Source organism: Rhinolophus sinicus, chromosome 14 (assembly GCF_057876585.1).
Source record: "Rhinolophus sinicus isolate RSI-liver-muscle chromosome 14, RSI-T2T, whole genome shotgun sequence".
In the NCBI taxonomy this organism is placed as follows: Eukaryota; Metazoa; Chordata; class Mammalia; order Chiroptera; family Rhinolophidae; genus Rhinolophus; species Rhinolophus sinicus.
This window is the reverse complement of record NC_142514.1, coordinates 3534625-3553902: the sequence shown is the minus strand read 5'-3', so window position 1 is coordinate 3553902 and position 19278 is coordinate 3534625. Positions and strand designations below refer to the sequence as shown.

Genomic DNA, 19278 nt, shown 5'->3' with positions numbered 1-19278 from the left:
GCCTTGACTAAAGGTGCCTTTGGTCTCAGCTGTCACATAAGGTGTTTTCTCCCCCAGAAAACAAACACATGACCCTCATTGAGAGCTGCAGCCTGCAGTTCACCCTGAGGCCACACCCGCTTCTGGAGCCTGTCTTCCACCTCCTGCCGGAGAACCTTCTGGTGTCTGGTCTTCAGCACATACCTGGCCTCCTTCCAGCTCACGGAGAAACGGGTAAGGGCTGCTTTGTTTCTCTCCTCTTGATGAGTCCCAGGCAATTCACGGTCAGACCTTACCACAGGAATTGGGCTCCAAGGGGTGAGTGCCAGTGGGTGTGGCCAGCACCTTCCAGCCGGCAGCCTGGCTGGGGGCAAGGGGAGGAGGGGGCCTGCTTGTAATCCTCCCTGAGCTGTGCCTCGCCTCCCTCAAGGGCCCTCAGTCCCTTCTGTCTTCCTGGGGAAATGCTTTCATAAGAAAAATAGTTGCTATTTTGATGACTGTGGCCAGGAAAACCACTGTCGTTAGATCTCGCCCTTACTGGACCACCACATCAGTGGTTTGATTATTGTTTTTAATTGTGGTAAAATAGGTAGCACGTAAAATGTACCGTCTGCACATTTTCACGTGTGCAGTTCGGTGGCAGTAAGTAGATTCACACTGTTGTGCAGCCGCCACCACCCTCCGTCCTCAGAACGTTCCCATCTTCCCCGACTGAAACCCGGTCCCATTAAACACTAACAGCCCATTTCACCACCCCCAGCCCCTGGCACCACCATCCTCTCTTTCTCTGTCTCTGAATATGACTGTTCTGGGTACTTCACATGCGTGGAATCACAGTGCTTGTCCTCTGGCGTGTTTCACAGGTGTGATGTCCTCAAGGGTCACCCCGTGTCCAAATGTCCTTCCTTTTTAGGGCTGAGTAATATTCCACTGTGTGACTGGACCACACGCTGTTTATCCATCATCGTCAGTGGGCACTTGGGTTTCCACCTTTTGACTGTTGTGAACGCGGGTGTGTGGTGCTGGATTACTTTTGAAACCGAAATCCGCATGAAAGGCCGGGGCTCTATCTTGGTGTTTCAGAAGGTGTTTCTCCAGTGGTGGTTGGTCAGCCCCTCACAGCTGAGATCGCGGCAGGCGTCTGTGTGTGTCCTGCTGACGGGCCTCATGACCTGGGCCTCATGCTCTTTCTGGGCACTTTTGGAGGCTTTTTGTCTGGCTGTCTGGAAGAATCCAGGAGAAGGGACCACACCAGCCCTCCCGTTCTGGCACTGCTGGAATCTCTTGTCTCGGGTGGAGTGACTCCCTAATTCGTTCTGGGGCGAGCAGACTCGGCCTTGGGTTACGCAGCGGGGCTGCCGAGCTGTGATGGGCTGTTTGGCCCAGACCCTGAGGAAAGGGCCATAGCTCGGCTCCAGCACGAGGTCTCAGCGTGCTGTCCCTGTGCAGGGCACAGGCGTTCTGGTCCATGCTGGGATGCAGACGTTGTTGTCTGAGCGCCTGCATTTCTGGGACCGGTCCCCAGTGGTCGGCACCATCACGAGGTCCCCAGAGAACAGACGACGATACATTGAAGTGATGGACGATGAGCAGGAGGATCCAGCTTTGGATTTGCCGTGGGTCAGTGAGCTTAAACGCCATGGAGCTCCCATCGGAAGCCTCGTTATGCTCTATAATTTACCTGCATTCTCTCGAGAGGGGGGAAGGGCTAGAGTTACAGGGAGATAGCCTCGTGGTCATGTGTCGGGATTGAGTGAAGAGGACACGCAAACCTGTGGCCGACACCTCGGCCGTGGCCCCTGCCCCTGGGCTGGGCCCCATTGGTCAGGGGCATGTAAGCACCGCTGTGATGGACGCTGTGATGGATCGTCAGCCTATGTCAATCTTTCTGACCTGGGACTCTGGGTACTGACACAGAACGTTCTTGGGGCCTGACAGTAGCCATCACTTTGTGACTTGTGTCAGCACAACTGCAGATAAAACATTGAAATTCTGAAACTTAGCCTGGAGCTTCTGTGTCTTTACTGGAGAACAAACTTAGATGCCCAGATGGCTTCTGTGTTTGGCTTTTAGTGTCTCACATCAGACTGGGGAGTCCAGGGGCCATGTTACAGGGGGGAGTTTCGATTTAAAGAAGCACAATTCCAGCTCCTATCCTTAAAGTTCATGTTTTCAGGAGAGGTCTGAACCCTGCTGGCCTCCGGTTGGCCCCACTGTGTGGAATGGCCAGACACAGAGGCAGGCCGTGCCTGTAAAACTGCAGAAACGGACAATTTATGTCATTATTTAAAAACTAATGAGCAGGGATTCTGGAAGCTGAGCCTGAGTGCGTTCTGGAGGGCAGGAGGGAGCCCTGCTCCCTCTTCTGGGAGACTGGACCGGCACAGCTTCTCCCCGAGTCCCCTGGTGACCATCCCAGAGGAGAGAGGGAACCCGTTTTGCTCAGCCTGCGCTTCTGCACGAGATGCCACATAGAAAGTGTACCTCGCAGCCTTGCAGGCACCCAGCTGTTTTGTGACGGGGCTGTTACCTCTGGGCTTTTGTGACTCACTCTTTGCTGGATAGTATTTTGTAACCCTGGAAAGGCCAAAGCAGGACTGGACTGGTTTCCGGGCAAGTCACCTGATGAATGTGTACAGGGTTTGACTTTGCTGTGATGCTGCATTAGGCGCTGTCTATTTGCTCATTTGTAAAATGCCACAATATAGGAGGATTGAGTTGTTTTCAGTTGAAATTCTCACTGAGGTCGTGATTGCCTGTGGTTTTACTAAATAACACAGAGAGGTCCCATGTACCCTTTGCCCAGTGTCCCCAGACTGCAGTCCAAGGTCACAACCAGGACACTGACATCCATGCAGCCCACAGACCTTTTCTCATCTCCCAGTTTGACTCTCACTCTTGTGTGTGAAGACTGAATTCCTAAGAGTAATTTTCCACCCGGGAATGACTAGAAATGACAGTTCTTAATTCTCGTCATTCCGGCAGCTCTTTGTCACTCCCCAGAAGGAAGCAGTCCTTTCTCCTCGAGCAGCTTTTTAGAGGGAAGCTCAGAATCATTCCAGTTTGGAAATGCTGATTCCAGAGACTCTTTTCCTTGCACGGGGAGGGCCATCCGCCTCCCTCTCACACGTCCTCTGTTCTTCACTCACTTCTGAGCCTCCTGGACAGTGACCCCCCCACACCGCCACCTGGTCAGTGTCCCGTGCTGTGGCTCACGCAGCCGCCTCTTGCAAGGAGGGGTCCCGCACCCTGGCTCGGAGCACACCTCCGCGCTGGGACTCCTTGGCCACTCTCGGGGTCACACATCTGTGTCCGTCAGACCCCCATCCTCGTGCTCTGCCTGTAACCTGCGTTATCGGTGAAGGGGGGCCAGAAAGAGTTCTGGGCCCTGCGGGTCGTGTGGGAGAAGGCTCCGGCCGCCCAGCCTGCAGTGGAGCCGGTGCAGAGCCTCACATGAAGCAACCGGGTGCCGTGGAAGCTGAGTCACACATGTCAGTCAGAAGCCCGTTTCCTAGAACAGACCTTAAGGCTCTGAATAGAGTCCTGAGCCAGGCGTCCTGGTGCTGCTCAGGGAGGTACAGGGGTCCAGGCCCACTTCTCACAGCACCGTCGGCTCTGGTGTAAAGTGCAGCGTCTCCTGGACACCTGAGAATGCTCCTGAACCGGGCCGACACCCACAGAAGCGTCTGCTTGGGGTGCGCTGTAGGGGTGCGCTGTGAACTGGCCCAGCTCCAGGAGCGGGGGGCCTCTGGGGAGACCTGGTGCGAGTTCCAGCTCCATATCGTGTTCGCAGGGTCCCGTCACTCAGGGGCTTTGGATGGCTTTTCCTCTTGTGAGCTGAAGCTGTCCCCATTAAACACTCGCTCCTCATTTCTCCCCGACACCCAGTCCCTGGCACCCACCCTTCTATTTTCTGTCTCTGAATTTGATTACTCTGGGGACCTCATGTAAGTGGGATCATCCAGTATCTGTCCTTTTGTGACTGGAATGTTTCACTTCACATAACATCTTCAAGGTTCATCTATGTGTCAGGAGCTCCTTCCTTTCTAAGGCGGAATAATATTTCGTTGTGTAGATGGAGCACCCTTTGTTATCTGTTCATGAGTTGATGGACACTTGGGTTGTTTCCACCTTTTGGCAACTGTGAATAGTGCTGCCTGCACTTTTAATTGGTTCTGATGCGTCAGCTGGCCTGCTGTAAACACTTTTTAAAAAAATTATGAAAGGAATACGTAAACTTACTCAGAAGCATCAAACCTAATGCATGTCTGTGATAGGGAAGATGTAGAAAACCATGGAGAAAGAAATAAAATAATGTATGGTTACTGCCTGCAGGTACACATGTATACATGTAATACATATGTTTTTAAATAAAATTGGTATCGAATGGACTAATACACAGTTTTAAATGCTTTTCTTCTATGGTATCATGATTCTTTTTCAATCATTAAATAATCTTTTAACGATATGATTTTTGTTCTCATTTTATACGGATGAACAGCTTACTTAAATTTCCCTATTTTGGAACATTTGGTTGTTTCTTACTTTTCTCTATTATAAATAATGTTCCAATGAATGCTGTGCTTGTTTTGCTGAATAGGTTCAACAGTGGAATCACTGGGGTGGAAGGTAGATATGGATATTTTCAAGGCTCTCAATACCTAGGAAGGCAAAAGACAAAATTGCCTTTTAGCTGTTCTGACTTAAAAGCTTCTGGCCAGATATTAGTGTGTTCTTCTCACAGCAGTTTCACCATCATTGAATCTTATGTCGATTGTTTTCTTTTTTTAACTCTGAAATTGGCTTTTCCAATCGAAGACCTTGAACCTCAATATTTAAATAATCATAGAAACTCAGGAAGAAACAGAGGGCCAGAACCAGGTTCCAGGGATGGGGACATGCGGTCCCCACGGGGCTGTGTTTTCGGGAAGCGGCTGGCTTTGCCGGCTTCCTCCTGTGCTGGCCTCTGCCCGCAGCCTGAGGAGCAGGCCTCTCTAGACAGGTGGCTTCTCCCCTCTCGCAGTGAGAGTTTCCATGCACCTGCTCCACGCCGGGCCCTGAGCTGGATGCCAGGAGCCATTGTTCCCTTCTGTGCTCATGGAGCTCACGGTCCGGGGACGCTTCTCGAGCAGGACAGGGACTTTCTCCTGGGGTGTCAGCCCAGACTGTGCTTTTGCCTTAATATGCTCATGAGGGTTCCTGCGTTTCCAGGTGGCTCAAGGTAAATGTAATCAAACAAGAAACAGCATCATCGACTGTGTTCTTGCCAGAGAAGAAGTGATAAGGGGGCCGAGCCGAAAGGGACGGATGTTACTCTGTATTCTGCGATCCGTGCGCCGATTGTAAAACTGGTTCCTGGAGGAAGTTTGGGGTGCATTTTGGACCTCAAATGAAATGTTGCATTTGTTGAATCAGTTCAGCGTCTGGGCTTGAACCATGATGGGTTCTGATTTAGTGTCTGGTCTGAGTGGGGTGCCCGTGCTTTCTTCTCTGCCTGCAGGTTCTGTCACCACGGCCTGGACCTTGGGTGGTGAGAGCCATCGGCTATGCCTGGTGGTTGCATTTCCATGAATAACCCACCTGAGCACTCTTGTTGTTTCAGGTGATGCCCTCCGAAAGCCTCGACTTCAGAAGCCGGCCACGTGGTACTTGGACGATTTATTCTTCACGCTGTATCCTTCCCTGGAGAAATTTGAGGAAGAGCTTCTGGAACTCCTTACCAGCGATCGCTTCCGGGAGGTACTGTCTCCCGTCACAGAACTTAATCTGCATAGTGGAGATGGCAGCAGCAGGGCCACGTCTCTGATGCTGCCGAGGTGGGCAGTCCAGCCCGTCGTGACTGGTCCTGTCTTTTCCCTCTTTGTGGCTGAAGAGGGACACGCTAGCCTGCTGTCTTAGTTTTGATGGTGACGAAGGTTGTGTGATCCTGAGACATTAGTTAACATTAATTTTGATACATCTTGAAACAGTCCTCATTTAAAAGTAAGTGACGTCACCAAATGCGCATAGGGAAACCCATAAAATACATTTACAAAGGACATTTTGAGGTTATTCAGCTCATTCCAAGGAGCTGACTAGAAGTCATAATCATTTTACCCCATGAAAGCAGTTTTCTGGGAAAGGCGCTCCCTCTGAAGCTGTCAGGTTCAGCCCACCTGTGTGAACGTGTGGGCCTTTGTTATAAAGTCTTCAACTAAAGCCGGTGTGTGGAGCACTTGGGAGACGGGCGGGCTCCCCTCCCCACCTGGGGCCGTTGAATACGTAGCTCACTTTCCTGTACCATCTTCGTCCAGGTCCGTGCACACCTGCCCACCCTGCTGGGCGCCCGGCCTGCTGCTCAGGCAGGGCCCTCCCTCCTCCCCAGCAGACCCCCTCTCTGGGCAGCACGCCGCTGAGTCTCTCCAGGCGCTTGGCCCTCACTGGGAGCCCTGCTTTCCTTACCTGTGGACCGGTTTGTTGTTGGTCCCTCTTGGTGTATTTGCACCTGGAGGATGGACATGTGGTTTGGTTCAGCGCTGCACCTAATGTGCATAAAACAGTGTCGACATACGTTAGGTCTTTAATATTTATTTGAGGTGACATTGAATGAGTCAGTTAGTTGGTGCCCATCTAGGAGTCTGTACAGTTAGCAAATTGTTAATCACACACACACACACACACACGAATGAGATGGATTTTTATTTTTATTTTTTTGCTTTCTACCCATTCTTGAAAATGGATAGTTTCACATAATGTGGTCTCACATGTAATAGAAACACAAAGCAGAGAAGAGGACTGAAATGGCAACATCCATTTTCTTGGTGTAGTTCCTGCTGTTCCCTTGTTGCTCAGAGTGGACTGTATGCGGGTAGAGAGGCTTTCAGAGTATCATTGTTGAATTTTATACGTTCCCATAAAATGACTTTATTATGTATTTTTACTGTCTTTGTAATTTTAGTCCTATCCAACTGGCAGATACTCAGTCATCTCCACCGCTTTATTTTCATTACTCAAGGACTAATAGGCTGAATTCAGGTCCGTTCGGCTTGATTAATGGGCAATGAAGAAACCTTGAAAATTCAGGGATCATTTTGCAACGATCACATAATTTAATAAACAGGAATAGCCCGGAGGAAACTCTTTGCTCATTTGTTAGAGTGCCCGCACAGTTTTTTGTTAAGATGAAACACTTTAATATCCCATGATCACTTTGGGGCAGATTCCATCTTTATTGGTTTCTGACTTACTGCCTGAATATGCCCCCTCTTCCTGCTGCCCGTTCCGCCCCAAGTGTCTGAGAGCTACGGAGGGCAGAGGTGGGGAAGCCCGACGGCTGTCCCCCAGGTGCCTCCGTCCGTCGTTGCCTCCCGCTGTGGGGAGCAGGGGCTGCACCTTGAGCCCTGGGTCCTGTGGGAGGAGCCGAGGTCCCTGGCTGCTAGTTTTGCTGCATCCTGAGAACACGCCTTGGAAGCCTGGGGCAGGCGTGTGGTGACCAGGCCTCTGCGGGGCTGCCCTGGGGTGACTGCTCTGAGAAGATCGTGCTGTGTGAGCAAACCCCAGACTGCCCAGGACCTGCCCTAAGGCTGGGTGACTTGCCTGTCATTAGCTGGGACTCATTCTCACTAAGCACCATGGGGTCCAGAAGGGTCTGAAATTGCTGTTACAGTCTCCCCTCCGCTGGGAACTTAGCTGGCGAGCTCCCTTCCCCTCTGCCCAGGACCGGGTTCTGTCTGACGTGTGCTTTCTCTAGGGGGGCAGCCCACTGGAGGCTGGTGCCCTGGAGGTCCTGGAGCGGCGCCTGCACGTGGGCGTGCACAACGGTCTGGGCTTCGTGCAGAGGCCACAGATCGTGGTGCTGGTACCCGAGATGGAGGTGGCCTTGACGCGCTCCGCCAGCTTCAGCAGGAAAGTCGTCTCCTCCTCGAAGGCCAGGTATCCTCCCCAGGGTCCCGAGTCCCGGCCCCCAGGGAGTCAGGAGGTGTGAGTGGGCGCATCACCGGGACCCAAGTGACACGAGGTCTTTCTTGCACGTGAGCTGTGCACTCCCCCATCTGGGCAGGGCTCTTCCCCGGCTCCCGTGTCTCCTCTGGGTGCGGTGCCGCCGTTAGGAGTACACCCCAGTGTTGTGAGGTTGGAAAAATCCTGTTTCTGTGCTGTGACCATTTTGGGGTTAGCAGTAACTCCAGCCGCAGCTGCCTCGGGTCTGTGGGCACCCTGGCATGCCTTCTTCCAGATGAGCCCACGCTCCGTTTCTCGTACGATGGAGAACCGTCGGGCACTAGGTCCTGCTGCTCTGCTCTCCCTGTGCCTCCCAGTCAGGACCAGAGACACCTCTGAGAGGCGCCATGTGCGAAGCCGGGCAGAGCTGGCCCTGGAGGTGGGGCCTTTCTGGAGACCTAGACAAAAGCCCCAGCAATTGGGGAAAAGTATTGATTGTGGAACCTAAAAAAGGCTCTGTTTGGGGAATTACCTTGGGGGCCAAACACAGATGAGCTCAGTGGTGTCGCCCAGGAAGGGGGACTTGCTGCATAGCCATGCCCAGTGCCTGCCGTGCCGGTGGTGGAGGTGGGCATGGGCAGTGCGAGCCACTGTCTGACGGGCCCCCACTTTGTGTCCTTGACCCAGCTCCGGAAGCCAGGCTCTCGTTTTGAGAAGCCGCCTCCGACTCCCCGAGATGGTCCGTCACCCTGTGTTCGCCATCGTCTTCCAGCTGGAGTACGTGTTTAACAGCCCTTCCGGAGTGGACGGCAGCGTAAGTGCCACCGTGTCGGTCCAGGTCCCACCTGGCAGTGGGCTCGCCAACTAATAGTGGCCATTAATGTTTTCCCATTAAATGCAGCGTAATTATATTAGTGAGACGAATAACAAGTGTGGAATATGATTCTAGAAAACACTTCTTCCCAGTGACAGTGTTTGTTATAATCATTTCCCATCTTCCTGGTAAGAGTACGTCCTGCTGGCTGAGGGTAATAAGGGCTTCAGTAGGCACGCATCGTGATAGCATCCAACTGATAATTATTTTGAAAAACGAGGCCATTTTAACGCATTTTTCACATGATATTAAGGATCGTAAGTCTTGACTCCATCTGCACAAGTGATGAATGGTTTCTTACAATGAGCCTGCTACGTGGCTGTAGCTTACGTAAAAGTGAGAATTCATAGGATTCAGTTGGAAGAAATATAATGCATAGACATCATTGATGTAGATTCTTTGGAAAACCCCAGTCATGCTGTTCTTAAGATTTATTTTTCTGTTTGGAAGAGTAAACATCAACAAGTCAGTTATAAATTAGAAAACGGCCCATAAGACACCTTCCGTGGTGGTCAGTCTGCCAGTGTTGATGTGCAGCCGAGGGAAGAGCAGAAGGGCTGAGAGCGGTGTCGGGGTGAGCCTGGGAAGGAGAACGGGGTGTCGGGCGCAGAGGCCACTGAATTTTCCGATCTGCTCCGGGACGAGCTGAGTTCTCCGCCGTCCACACCGCAGGTCGGTGTGACTGAGTCCTAGTAGGTGAACATGTGGCGAGGCAGGTTTTCTGATTATGGCCGAACCCACAGCCACCGTCATTCTGATGTCACTCTGCTTTTCTCTTTCTTTATTACCAGAAACGTCATCTGAAACGTCACTGTGCATGAATGCACCTGGCTGTGTGGGGCAGGCACTCTGGGCCAGGTGTGGGCCATCACCAGGGCTGTGGGCTTCTGGGGCTGCGCGCTGAGCCAGGGGGAGGAGGTGTGGGCTCAGGTCCCGCACCCCGGCTGTCGTCCGGGGGTGGTGGGGCTTCGGAGGGCCTGGCACCTTGGCGGGAGCCCCACACAGCCCTCCGTTCCTCACGTACATTTAGCTAATGTTCCCTCCACACCTTAATTATAATTTGCGATGATAAAGCCCGCATGCTGAAACTGATATGTCTTGGGTGACACTTTATCATTTTTAAAATAATTCTTCATTGAAATGCTTCACCAGTGGCGGCTGGTTTCGGCGTGCTTCACGGAGCTTTTGGAAAGTGACTGTGTAATAATGGCTCATCAGTCCTCTTTGATGTGGAGGTTTATCTTAGCACAGAACACTGGGTTCCATCTTACTGTCTTGGAGCGCACTTTCCGCAGTGTAATCTGGAAAGGACACGCTCCAGTGTGTGAAATGATTTTCCACCCAGATTCCTTGCCGGGTGGAACAAGGAAAGGGGTCAGGCACCAGTGGGTGACACCTGATCGAACATCGCCACTACCAGCAAGTTGAGATGTCGGCAGAGAAAACAGCAATGCCAGGGCCAGCGTGGGCTCTCGTGCCCCCGCCCCCAACTCTCAGGGGCCTCCTGCAAGGTCAGGGAGGGGCAGGTCACACCCAGCATGCTGATGGAGCATCACTCTAACTGCATCCAAACTGCAAATTTCTTTCTCCCTTTTCTGTCCTTTAAAAAAAACTTCATATGATAGAAATTTCAATCTAAACAAAAGCAGACTGAGTAGTAAAATGCATGCCCTCCCCCCCCCCCATGGAGATTCAGTGCTTTTCAACTTCGTGCACAGTCCTGTTGTCAAAACCCTCTCCCACAACCCATTTTGCTTATTTTGAAGCAAATTCTTATCACAATTGCATGATTACTGTAAACATTTTGGCATGTTCCGTTTTAAAAACTTTTTTTATTATGGAACATTTCCAGTGTGATGGTAGGGAGAAGCGTCTGGCAACCTCAGAAGTTCCCAGCTCATGGTGGGCTTCGTCTCAGCTTTCTCTCCATCCCCCTTCCTCCCAGAATAGTTTAGAGCTTATCCTGGACATCGCATCATTTCACCTGTGGGTAGGTCAGCATGTATCTCCAGAACGTAGGGGCCTAAAAACATCACTGTCATACCATCCTCACACCTGAAAAACGAAAATGAATTTCTCAATATCATCCACTGTCCTGTCAGCCTGGGTGTACGTTGCTTTAAGTATTTGTCAAAAATAGAGAAGTCAGAAAATATACTTTTCTGTGGACCATGATTCCTAAACAAAGTCTTCGTCCATGAGCTGGGCAGCTGGCCTCTGACTGACCTGTTCAGCTGGCCTGGCCTGCCCCCTTACGTCTGTGCTTTTTCATGGCTTAAGCTTGAGGGACCAGAATGGGCCAGGCTTCCGGCCATTGCATAACTTTGCTCAGCCTTCTGACCAGGAACTAAAGGCTTGGCCTCCTCGGTTGCCTTGTGAAACTGTTCATCTTTAAGTGGTTTGTTTAGATCGTGAGCGGCCATCTGCGCTCATAATGTATCCAGTTTGTACCCCAGTACGTGAGTCTGAGGGGATTTACTTGGTCCTGAGTATTTTGGTAGTATTAGGAACAATCTAGAAAAAAGTTTTGAGGAGGCGGGCACACTCCTTGTTTTTAATCTGTTGTGCAATGTTTGCATCTTTTTAGTTAGGCAGAACGACCGAAGTCTTTGTAATTTGTCTTTGGGTTGTCCTTGGAGAGTCAAAGGAAGTAGTTCTTTCCATCCAGAGAACTTCCTTTCCAGAAATTTGACAATGTGGGGACAGTGCAGCCCATTTGGAAATGCTGTGAGCTGTGCAAGCGTGGGCTCCGCAAACGCTTTTCTGATTGAATCAAGTCTATAAAGCAGAACCTCCCTAGAACCTAAGACTGCAACTTGCAGTGAAGGCAGCTATAAAAATAACCAGACCCAGTGTCCTTTGCTGCATTTGAAGGTCAAAATAAGTGCAGAACCTCCCCCACCTCCCGCAACCCAGACCGCCAGCAGTCAAAACAGTCTTTTTGTGGGAGTCACGCAGCAAAATAACCCTCTCCCAAATCTCTAGGGGGGAAGATTGATTATTTATGTACTTGCCGTTATTCTTTGAACAAAACAGGGTCACACAACAGATTTGAGTGCTTACCATGTGCGAAGAGCTGGTCTGGGTGCCCAGAACACATCAGAGCTCCGTGTTTTGAATCTCTGTACTTGGAACAAAAGTACCATGTATTGAGTTATTCTGAAAATTATATAAACCTAAACTTCCTAGAACTTGGAAATAAGGATGTCTTGAGGATGTTCTGGTCTTTCAAAATAACCCTGACTCGTCCTCGGGAACGCGGAGCGTGTCCCAGCGGGTCACCGTGCAGCCCCACGCACAGAGCAGCCACAGCTGTGTCTGCTGCAGCCTGGCGTTTTCCCGCCTCCGTCCCCAAGCAGGCAGGGCCCGCGGAGGGGGGGACTGTCACACGTGGATGGGAACACTTCACACTGGGGGCTGGAAAGATGGGAGAACCTGGGGCTGAATCTTTTACTGTGTTTACTGTGTTCCAACGTTCGGTTTCCTTTATGGTTTTAGGAAAGATACCGACTCACTCCATTTAAAAAATGGTTGTTTTGATTCTTCTTTTAAAAAATGATGTATTTATTGAGGAGCAACTCACATAACCTAAACCGATTTTCAAGTGTACAGCTCAGCTCAGTGGCATTCTGACTTACTCGTTTTTGATGTCTTTTTTCTTGAGGTAAAATACACATAACATAAAGCTTAACATCTCTACCCATTTTAACTGTCCAGTTCAGTGTATTAAATACATTCACATTGTTGTGCAGCCGTGACCACCAATCCATCCCCATAGCTCTTTTCATCTCGTACAACTGAAAGTCTGTGCCCGTTAAACCCTCACTCCCGGTGTCCCTGCCCGCAGCCCCTGGCAACCTCCACACACTTTCTGTCTTACTCTCAGTAACCCACGTATGTGGAATCGCACAGTATTTTTCCTTTGGTGACTGGCTTATTTCACTGAGCATAACGTCCTCAAGGTTCCTCCATGTTGTAGCATATTGGAGCATTCCCTTCCTTCTTAAGGCTGAATAATGTTCCATTGTAGGATGCACCGCATTTTGTTTATCCATTCATCCATTGATGACTTGTGTTGCTTCCGTGTTTTAGCCATTGTGAATAATGGTGATATGAACGTGGGTATACAAGTATCTCGTTGAGACCCTGCTTTCAGTTTTTTAGTTACACCAAGAAATGGAATTACTGAATCATACGATAATTCTATTTTTAATTTTTTTAAGGAAACACCATACCATTTCGCACAGCAGCTGCACTATTTTACATTCCCACCAACAGTGCACAGAGTTCTAATTTCTCCACATACTTGTTAACACTCATTGTTTGTTTGTTTTGCTTGTTTGTTTTTAATAGTATATTTTTCTTTTCTTTTTTAAATTTTATTAGTTTCAGGTGCACAAGACAAAGCAATACTTAGACGTTTATCATTATGTTTTTAATAGTATTTTTGATTAGCCATCCTGATGGGGTATCTCATTGTAGTTTTGATAATTATGATTAGTGATGTTGAGCATCTTTTCATGTGCTTATTGGCCATTCCGATATCTTCTTTGGAGAAATGTCTATTTAAGTTCTTTGGTTGTTTTTAAATCAGGTTGTTTTGTTTCTTTCTCGTTGAGTTTTAGGCGTTCTCTATACGTGCTGGATATTAGTCCCTTATTAGGTCTAGATACATGGTTTGCAAATATTTTCTTCCATTCTGTGAGTTGCCTTTTTACTCTGTTGATAGTATCTTTTGAATATTTTAAAATTTTCATGAAATCCAATTTTTTCTTTTGTTACATGTGACTTTTGGCATCATATCCTAGAATGTATTGCCAAATCCAATGTCATGAAGCTTTGTCCTATATTTTCTTCTAAGGTTTTTATTGTTTTAGGCCTTACATTTAGGTACTTGATCCATTTTGAGTTAATTTTTGTATATAGTGATAGGTAAGGGTCCAACTTCATTCTTTGTGGAGATCCAGTTATCCCAGCATCATTTGTTGAGAAGACTCTCCTTTGCTCATTGAATGGTCTAGGCAACGCTTGTTGAAAATCATTTGATTGTATATTTGAGGGTTTATTTCTGCGGTCTCTATTCTATTCCATGGGTCTATATATCTGTCTTTATGCAAAAACCACACTGTTTTGATTATTGTAGCTTTGTAGTAAGTTTTGAAATCAGGAAGTATGAATCTTCCAGTTTTGTTCTTCTTTTCCAAGAGTGTTTGGTTATTCGTGGCCCTTCAGATTCCATATGAATTTTAGGATGGGTTTTTCTATTTCTGCAATATACATCATTGGGATTTTGATAGGGATTGCGCTGAATCTGTAGATTGCTTTGGGTAATATTGACATCATTTTAACAATATGAGGCCTTCCAATCCATGAACATGGGATGTGTTTCCATTTATTTGTGTTTTATTTAATTTCTTTCAGCAATATCTGTAGTTTCCATTGTATAAGTAAAGTCTGTCACCTCCTTGGGTAAGTTTATTCTTCCAGGACTATGATGAATAGAAGTGGTGAAAGGGGCACCTTACTGTCTCCCTTACCTGAGAGGAAGAGCTTGTAGTCTTTCATTGAGTATGATATTTGCATGTGGGTTTTTCATATATTGCTTTTATTACGTTGAGGTAGTTTCCTTTTAGTCCTAGTTTGTTGATTGTTTTTATCACAAAAGGGTGTTGAATTTTGTCAAATTCTTTTTCTGCACCACTTGAGAAGATCATGTGTTTTTTTTTCCCCTTCATTCTGTTGACGTGGCATATTACATTGATCAAGTTTCATATGTTGAACCATCCTTGCATCCAGGAATAAATCCCTTTTGGTCATGGTATATAATCATTATAATATCATGTTTCCCCCAAAATAAGACCAGGTCTTACATTAAGTTTTGCTCCAAAAGACACATTAGGGCTTATGTTCAGGGGATGCCCTCCTGAAAAATCATGCTAGGCTTATTTTCCAGTTAGGTCTTATTTTCGAGGAAACATGTATGCTGCTGAATTCTGTTTGTTAGTATTTTGTTGAGTATTTTTGCATTTATATTCATAGAGGATATTGGTCTGTAGTTTTCTTGTGGTGTCTTTGTCTGGCTTTGGTATCAGAGTTATGCTGACCTCATAGAATGAGTTAGGAAGCGTTCCTTCCTCTTTGTTTTTATGGAAAAGTTTGAGACGGATATGTCTTAGTTCTTTTTTAAAAGTTCGGTAGACTTCACCAGTGAAACCATCAGGTCTAGGGCATTTCTTTGTTGGGAGATTTTTGATTACTGATTGAGTCTGCTTACCAGTTATGTGTCGGATCAGATTTCCTATTTTTTTGTGATTTAGTCTTGGTAAGTTTTGTGTTTCTAGGAATTTGTCCATTTCATCTAGGTAGCCATACATTAGTTGGTGTACAGTTATTCATATTACTCTCTTATCATCCTTATTTCATTTCTGTAGAATCAGTAGTAATGTCTTCACTTTCATTTCTGATTTTAGTAATTTGAGTCTTCTCACTTTTTTTCCTTAGTCCAATTTTGTTGATGTTTTTGAAGAACCAACTTTTGGTTTTACTGAAGTTCTTTGTTGTTTTCTGTTCTCTATTTCATTTATCTCTGCTCTAATCTTTATTATTTGCTAGCTTTGAGTTTAGTTAGTTCTTTTTCTGGTTCCTTAAGTTGTTACATTAGGTTGTTGATTTGAGATCTTTCTTGTTTTTTAATGTAAGCTTTTATAGCTATAAATTTCCCCCTTAACACCACTTTTGCTGTGTCCTGTAAGTTTTGGTATGTTGTGTTTTTGTTTTCATCTGTTTCTAAGTATTTTCTGATTTTCTTTGTAATTTCTTCTTTGATACACTGGCTGTTTAAAATTGTGTTGTTTAATTTCCACAGTTTGATGTATTTTCCAGTTTGCCTTTGTTATTGATTTCTAACTTCATCCTGGTCAGAGAAGATACTTTGTATAATATCCGTCTTTTAAAATCTATTGACGCTTAATTTTGTTGCCTAATATGTGGTCTATCCTAGAAAATGTCCCATGTGCACTTGAGAAGAATGTGTCCATTGTTGTTTGGTGGAGTGTTCTGTATATGTCTGTTAGCTCAACTAGTTGGTTTATTGTGTAGTTTAGGTTCTCTATTTCCTTACTTATCTTCTGTCTCGTTGTTTTGTCCATCATTGTGAGTGGGGTTTGAACTCTCTAACCATTGTAGAACTGTATATTTCTCCCTTCAATTCTGTCAGTTTTTGCTTCATATATTTTGATTGTCTCTTTAGGTATGTAAATGTTTATAATTATCATATCTTCTTGCTGTATTGAACCTTTTATTGATATATGATGTTCTTCCTTGTCTGTTGTAACCTTTTCTGATTTAAAGTCTATTTTGTCTGATATTAATATAGCCACTGCTGCTCTCTTTTGGTTACTATTTGCATGGAATTCTTTTCGCCCATCCATTCATTTTCACCCCGTTTGTGTCTTTGAATCTCAAATTGAGTTGCTTATAGGCAGCATATAGTTGGATCACATATTTTATCCATTCTGCCAATCTCCGTCTTTTGATTAGACAGCTTAACCCATTTGCATTTAAAGTAGTTACTGTTGAGGAGGCACTTACTTCTGTCATTGTGGTGTTTTCTGTATGCCTTACAGATTTTTTGTCCCTCATTTTTTGTACTACTGTCTTTTGTGTGTAGTTGATTTTTTTTGTATGAAATGTTTAAATTCCTTTCTCATTTCCTTTTGTGTATATTTTACAGCCAATTGTGCATTCACATCCTAAAGTTATAACACTAATTTGAATTTATACTGGCTTAACTTCAAAAACATACAAAAACTTTGTTCCTTTCTAGCTCTGTCCCCACTCCTTTTGGTTATTGATGTCACAAAATTACATCTTCATACAGTGTGTGTGCTAAAACATAAACTAGTAATTGTTTAAAATGTGTTAGTCTCTTAAATTATTGTAGGAAACAAGATTTGGATTTACAAACCAAAGTTACAATAATACTAGTTTTGCACCCAAATTTTTTTCTTTAAGTATATTAATTTTTAAAAATCATGTAGAAAACAAAATGTGTAGTCACAAACTAAAAAATAGTGAGCGTTACAATATTAGCTTTTATACTTGCCCCTTTGTTTACCTTCACTGAGATCTTTATTTAGTGATATGATTTTGAGTTACTGTCCAGTGTCCTTTTGTTTCACCTTGCAGGACTCCCTTAAGCATTTCTTGTGGGGCAGGGCTAGTGCTGGGCTACTTATCTAGGAATGTCTTGATTTCTCCCTCACTCTTGAAGGACAGTTTTGCCTGATGTAGGATTCTTGGCTGACAGTTTTTTCCTTTTGGCACTTTGAGTATATCGGTCTGTTGCCTCTGGCTTCCAAAGTTCTGATGACTCTGCTCATGATGTGATTGAGGACCTCTCTTTGTGACTATTTACTTCTGTCTTGTTGCTTTCAAGGGTCTCTCTTTGTCTTTTGGAAGTTTGATTATAATATAGGGTCTCTTGGGGTTCATCTTACTCGGAATTCATCGAGCTTCTTTGATGTTTATATTCATTGTCTTTCATGTCATGGGTTTTCAGTCTCATGAATTTGTTTCTTCATTTTCCTGTTGGTGGACTTTTCCAGTTAAAGAGTAAAGCTGCGCTAAACATTCTTGGGCAAATCTTTTTGTGCACATATATTTTCATTTCTGTTTGGTAAATACCAGGAGCAGGTTGTTGGGTCGTAGGTAGATGTAGGCTGTCTTTCTGAAAAGTGCCAGCTTCCGAAGGAGTTAAACCAGCGCTGTTTGAGGGTCACAGCCGCTCCCGTCCTGCCAGCTTTTGGTTTTGTCCGTCTTTTCAATGTTAGCCAGTCTGGTGGGTGGGAATGTGTGTTCATACGCGTTCCTTGATGGTCCAGACTCACGCACAGTCCACGTTGGCCCCATTTTTTTAATGTGCTCTCCTTGTTCATGTTTTCTCCCTCCCCCCTTTCCTGTGTTGTGTGTAGATTCACACACATTCATTCTGAACGAGTTGAGAATAAATTGCAGACATCATGGCCCTTGACCCCTCAATGCTCAGTGTGTATTTCTCGAGAAAAAGGATGTTCCCTCAAGTGACCACAGTGCAATGATCAACCTCAGTTCATTCAGTGTTGAATGTACCTCAGTCTCCCATCTGTACTCCAGTTCTGCCCATCAATCCAGCCTGTCCGTTCCAGCATTTCTGGCCTGTGCAGGGTCAGACCCTGTTTCCCCGAAAATAAGACCTAGCTGGACAATCAGCTCTAATGCATCTTTTGGAGCGAAAATTAATATAAGACTCGGTCTTATATTAATTTTCGCTCCAAAAGACTGGGTCTTATATAATACAGTATAAGACCAGGTCTTATATTAATTTTTGCTCCGAAAGACTGGGTCTTATATAATATAATATAAGACCAGGTCTTATATTAATTTTTGCTCCAAAATACTGGGTCTTATATAATATAATATAAGACCAGGTCTTATATTAATTTTTGCTCCGAAAGACTGGGTCTTATATAATATAATATAAGACCAGGTCTTATATAATATAATATAAGACCAGGTCTTATATAATATAATATAAGACCAGGTCTTATATTAATTTTTGCTCCAAAAGACATATTAGAGCTGATTGTTCGGCTAGGTCTTATTTTCGGGGAAACACGGTATGCGCAGGGTCATACGTCCTGTCCGGTTCTACGTCTCTGGTCTCCTCTAGTCTGCAACAGTTCCTCTGCCTTTCTTTGTCATCTGTGCTTTTATTTTTTTAATAGTATCATCTCCCTCCTTTAAAAAATGCTTTGAATGGAATGCTGTTTATTTTGGTTTGCTGACATTTCTTCCCCAATGGAGTCAGGTTACGCATCCCCGGTGGGAACACTAAGTGAGGTCGTGTCCCGTGAGGGTCTCACGCCTGGAGGTGCGCCGTGTCCATCTGCATCTTTTTGTCTTACTTTGATCATCTGCTCAGGTGTGTGATGTCATCACTGTAGAGTTAGTGGTTTCCTGCCTGCAACTAATCAACAGTCCATGGGGAGACACCTTAAGCCATGCATTTACCTCCTCCCCGTCTGAATGTCCCCTGCATCCATGAGGGGTGACCTCCAACTCCAGCGTTCCCTCCATGCGGCATTCTGAGTCCAGGACCCCCTCCCCCTTCTTCCCTGTGGCCAGACTGACTGACTGATTCGGCCATTGAGCCCATGTTGGTGAGGACCCCCGGCTCCCTATTGTAAACTTACCGCCCTAATTTTTTTGTTGCTTAAATTGTCCCAGATTCGGCCAGAGGCCCTTCAGGTGACATCCTCTGTCTTGTTTGGTTTTTGAGCGTTTTCTTACTTTCTGGCATAACAAGATGCTCCAGGCTCATCTTGCACCTTCTTTGTTCCAGCCCTGGAACCAACCTTTCCCTAAATTGACTTTATTTTAGGCAAGTTTTACACTTACATAAAAACTGCGAAGCTAGTACAGATATACCCACACCCAGTTTCCCCTGGTAGTAACCTCATTAGTATGGT

At 46.1% G+C, this 19278-nt stretch overlaps 1 protein-coding gene across 8 annotated transcripts in view; it reads left to right on the top strand.

Annotated features, from left to right (window-relative positions):
* The window catches only part of NPHP4 (nephrocystin 4), a 107993-nt gene that overhangs the window by 20865 nt on the left and 67850 nt on the right, over nt 1-19278 (top strand). For all 8 annotated transcript variants that reach the window (XM_019746702.3, XM_088790066.1, XM_074334191.2 and 5 more), the window contains 4 exons: nt 58-213; nt 5582-5718; nt 7709-7890; nt 8584-8710. In XM_019746702.3, coding sequence (XP_019602261.3) covers nt 58-213; nt 5582-5718; nt 7709-7890; nt 8584-8710 — 602 coding nt within the window. The remainder of the gene's footprint in view (nt 1-57; nt 214-5581; nt 5719-7708; nt 7891-8583; nt 8711-19278) is intronic.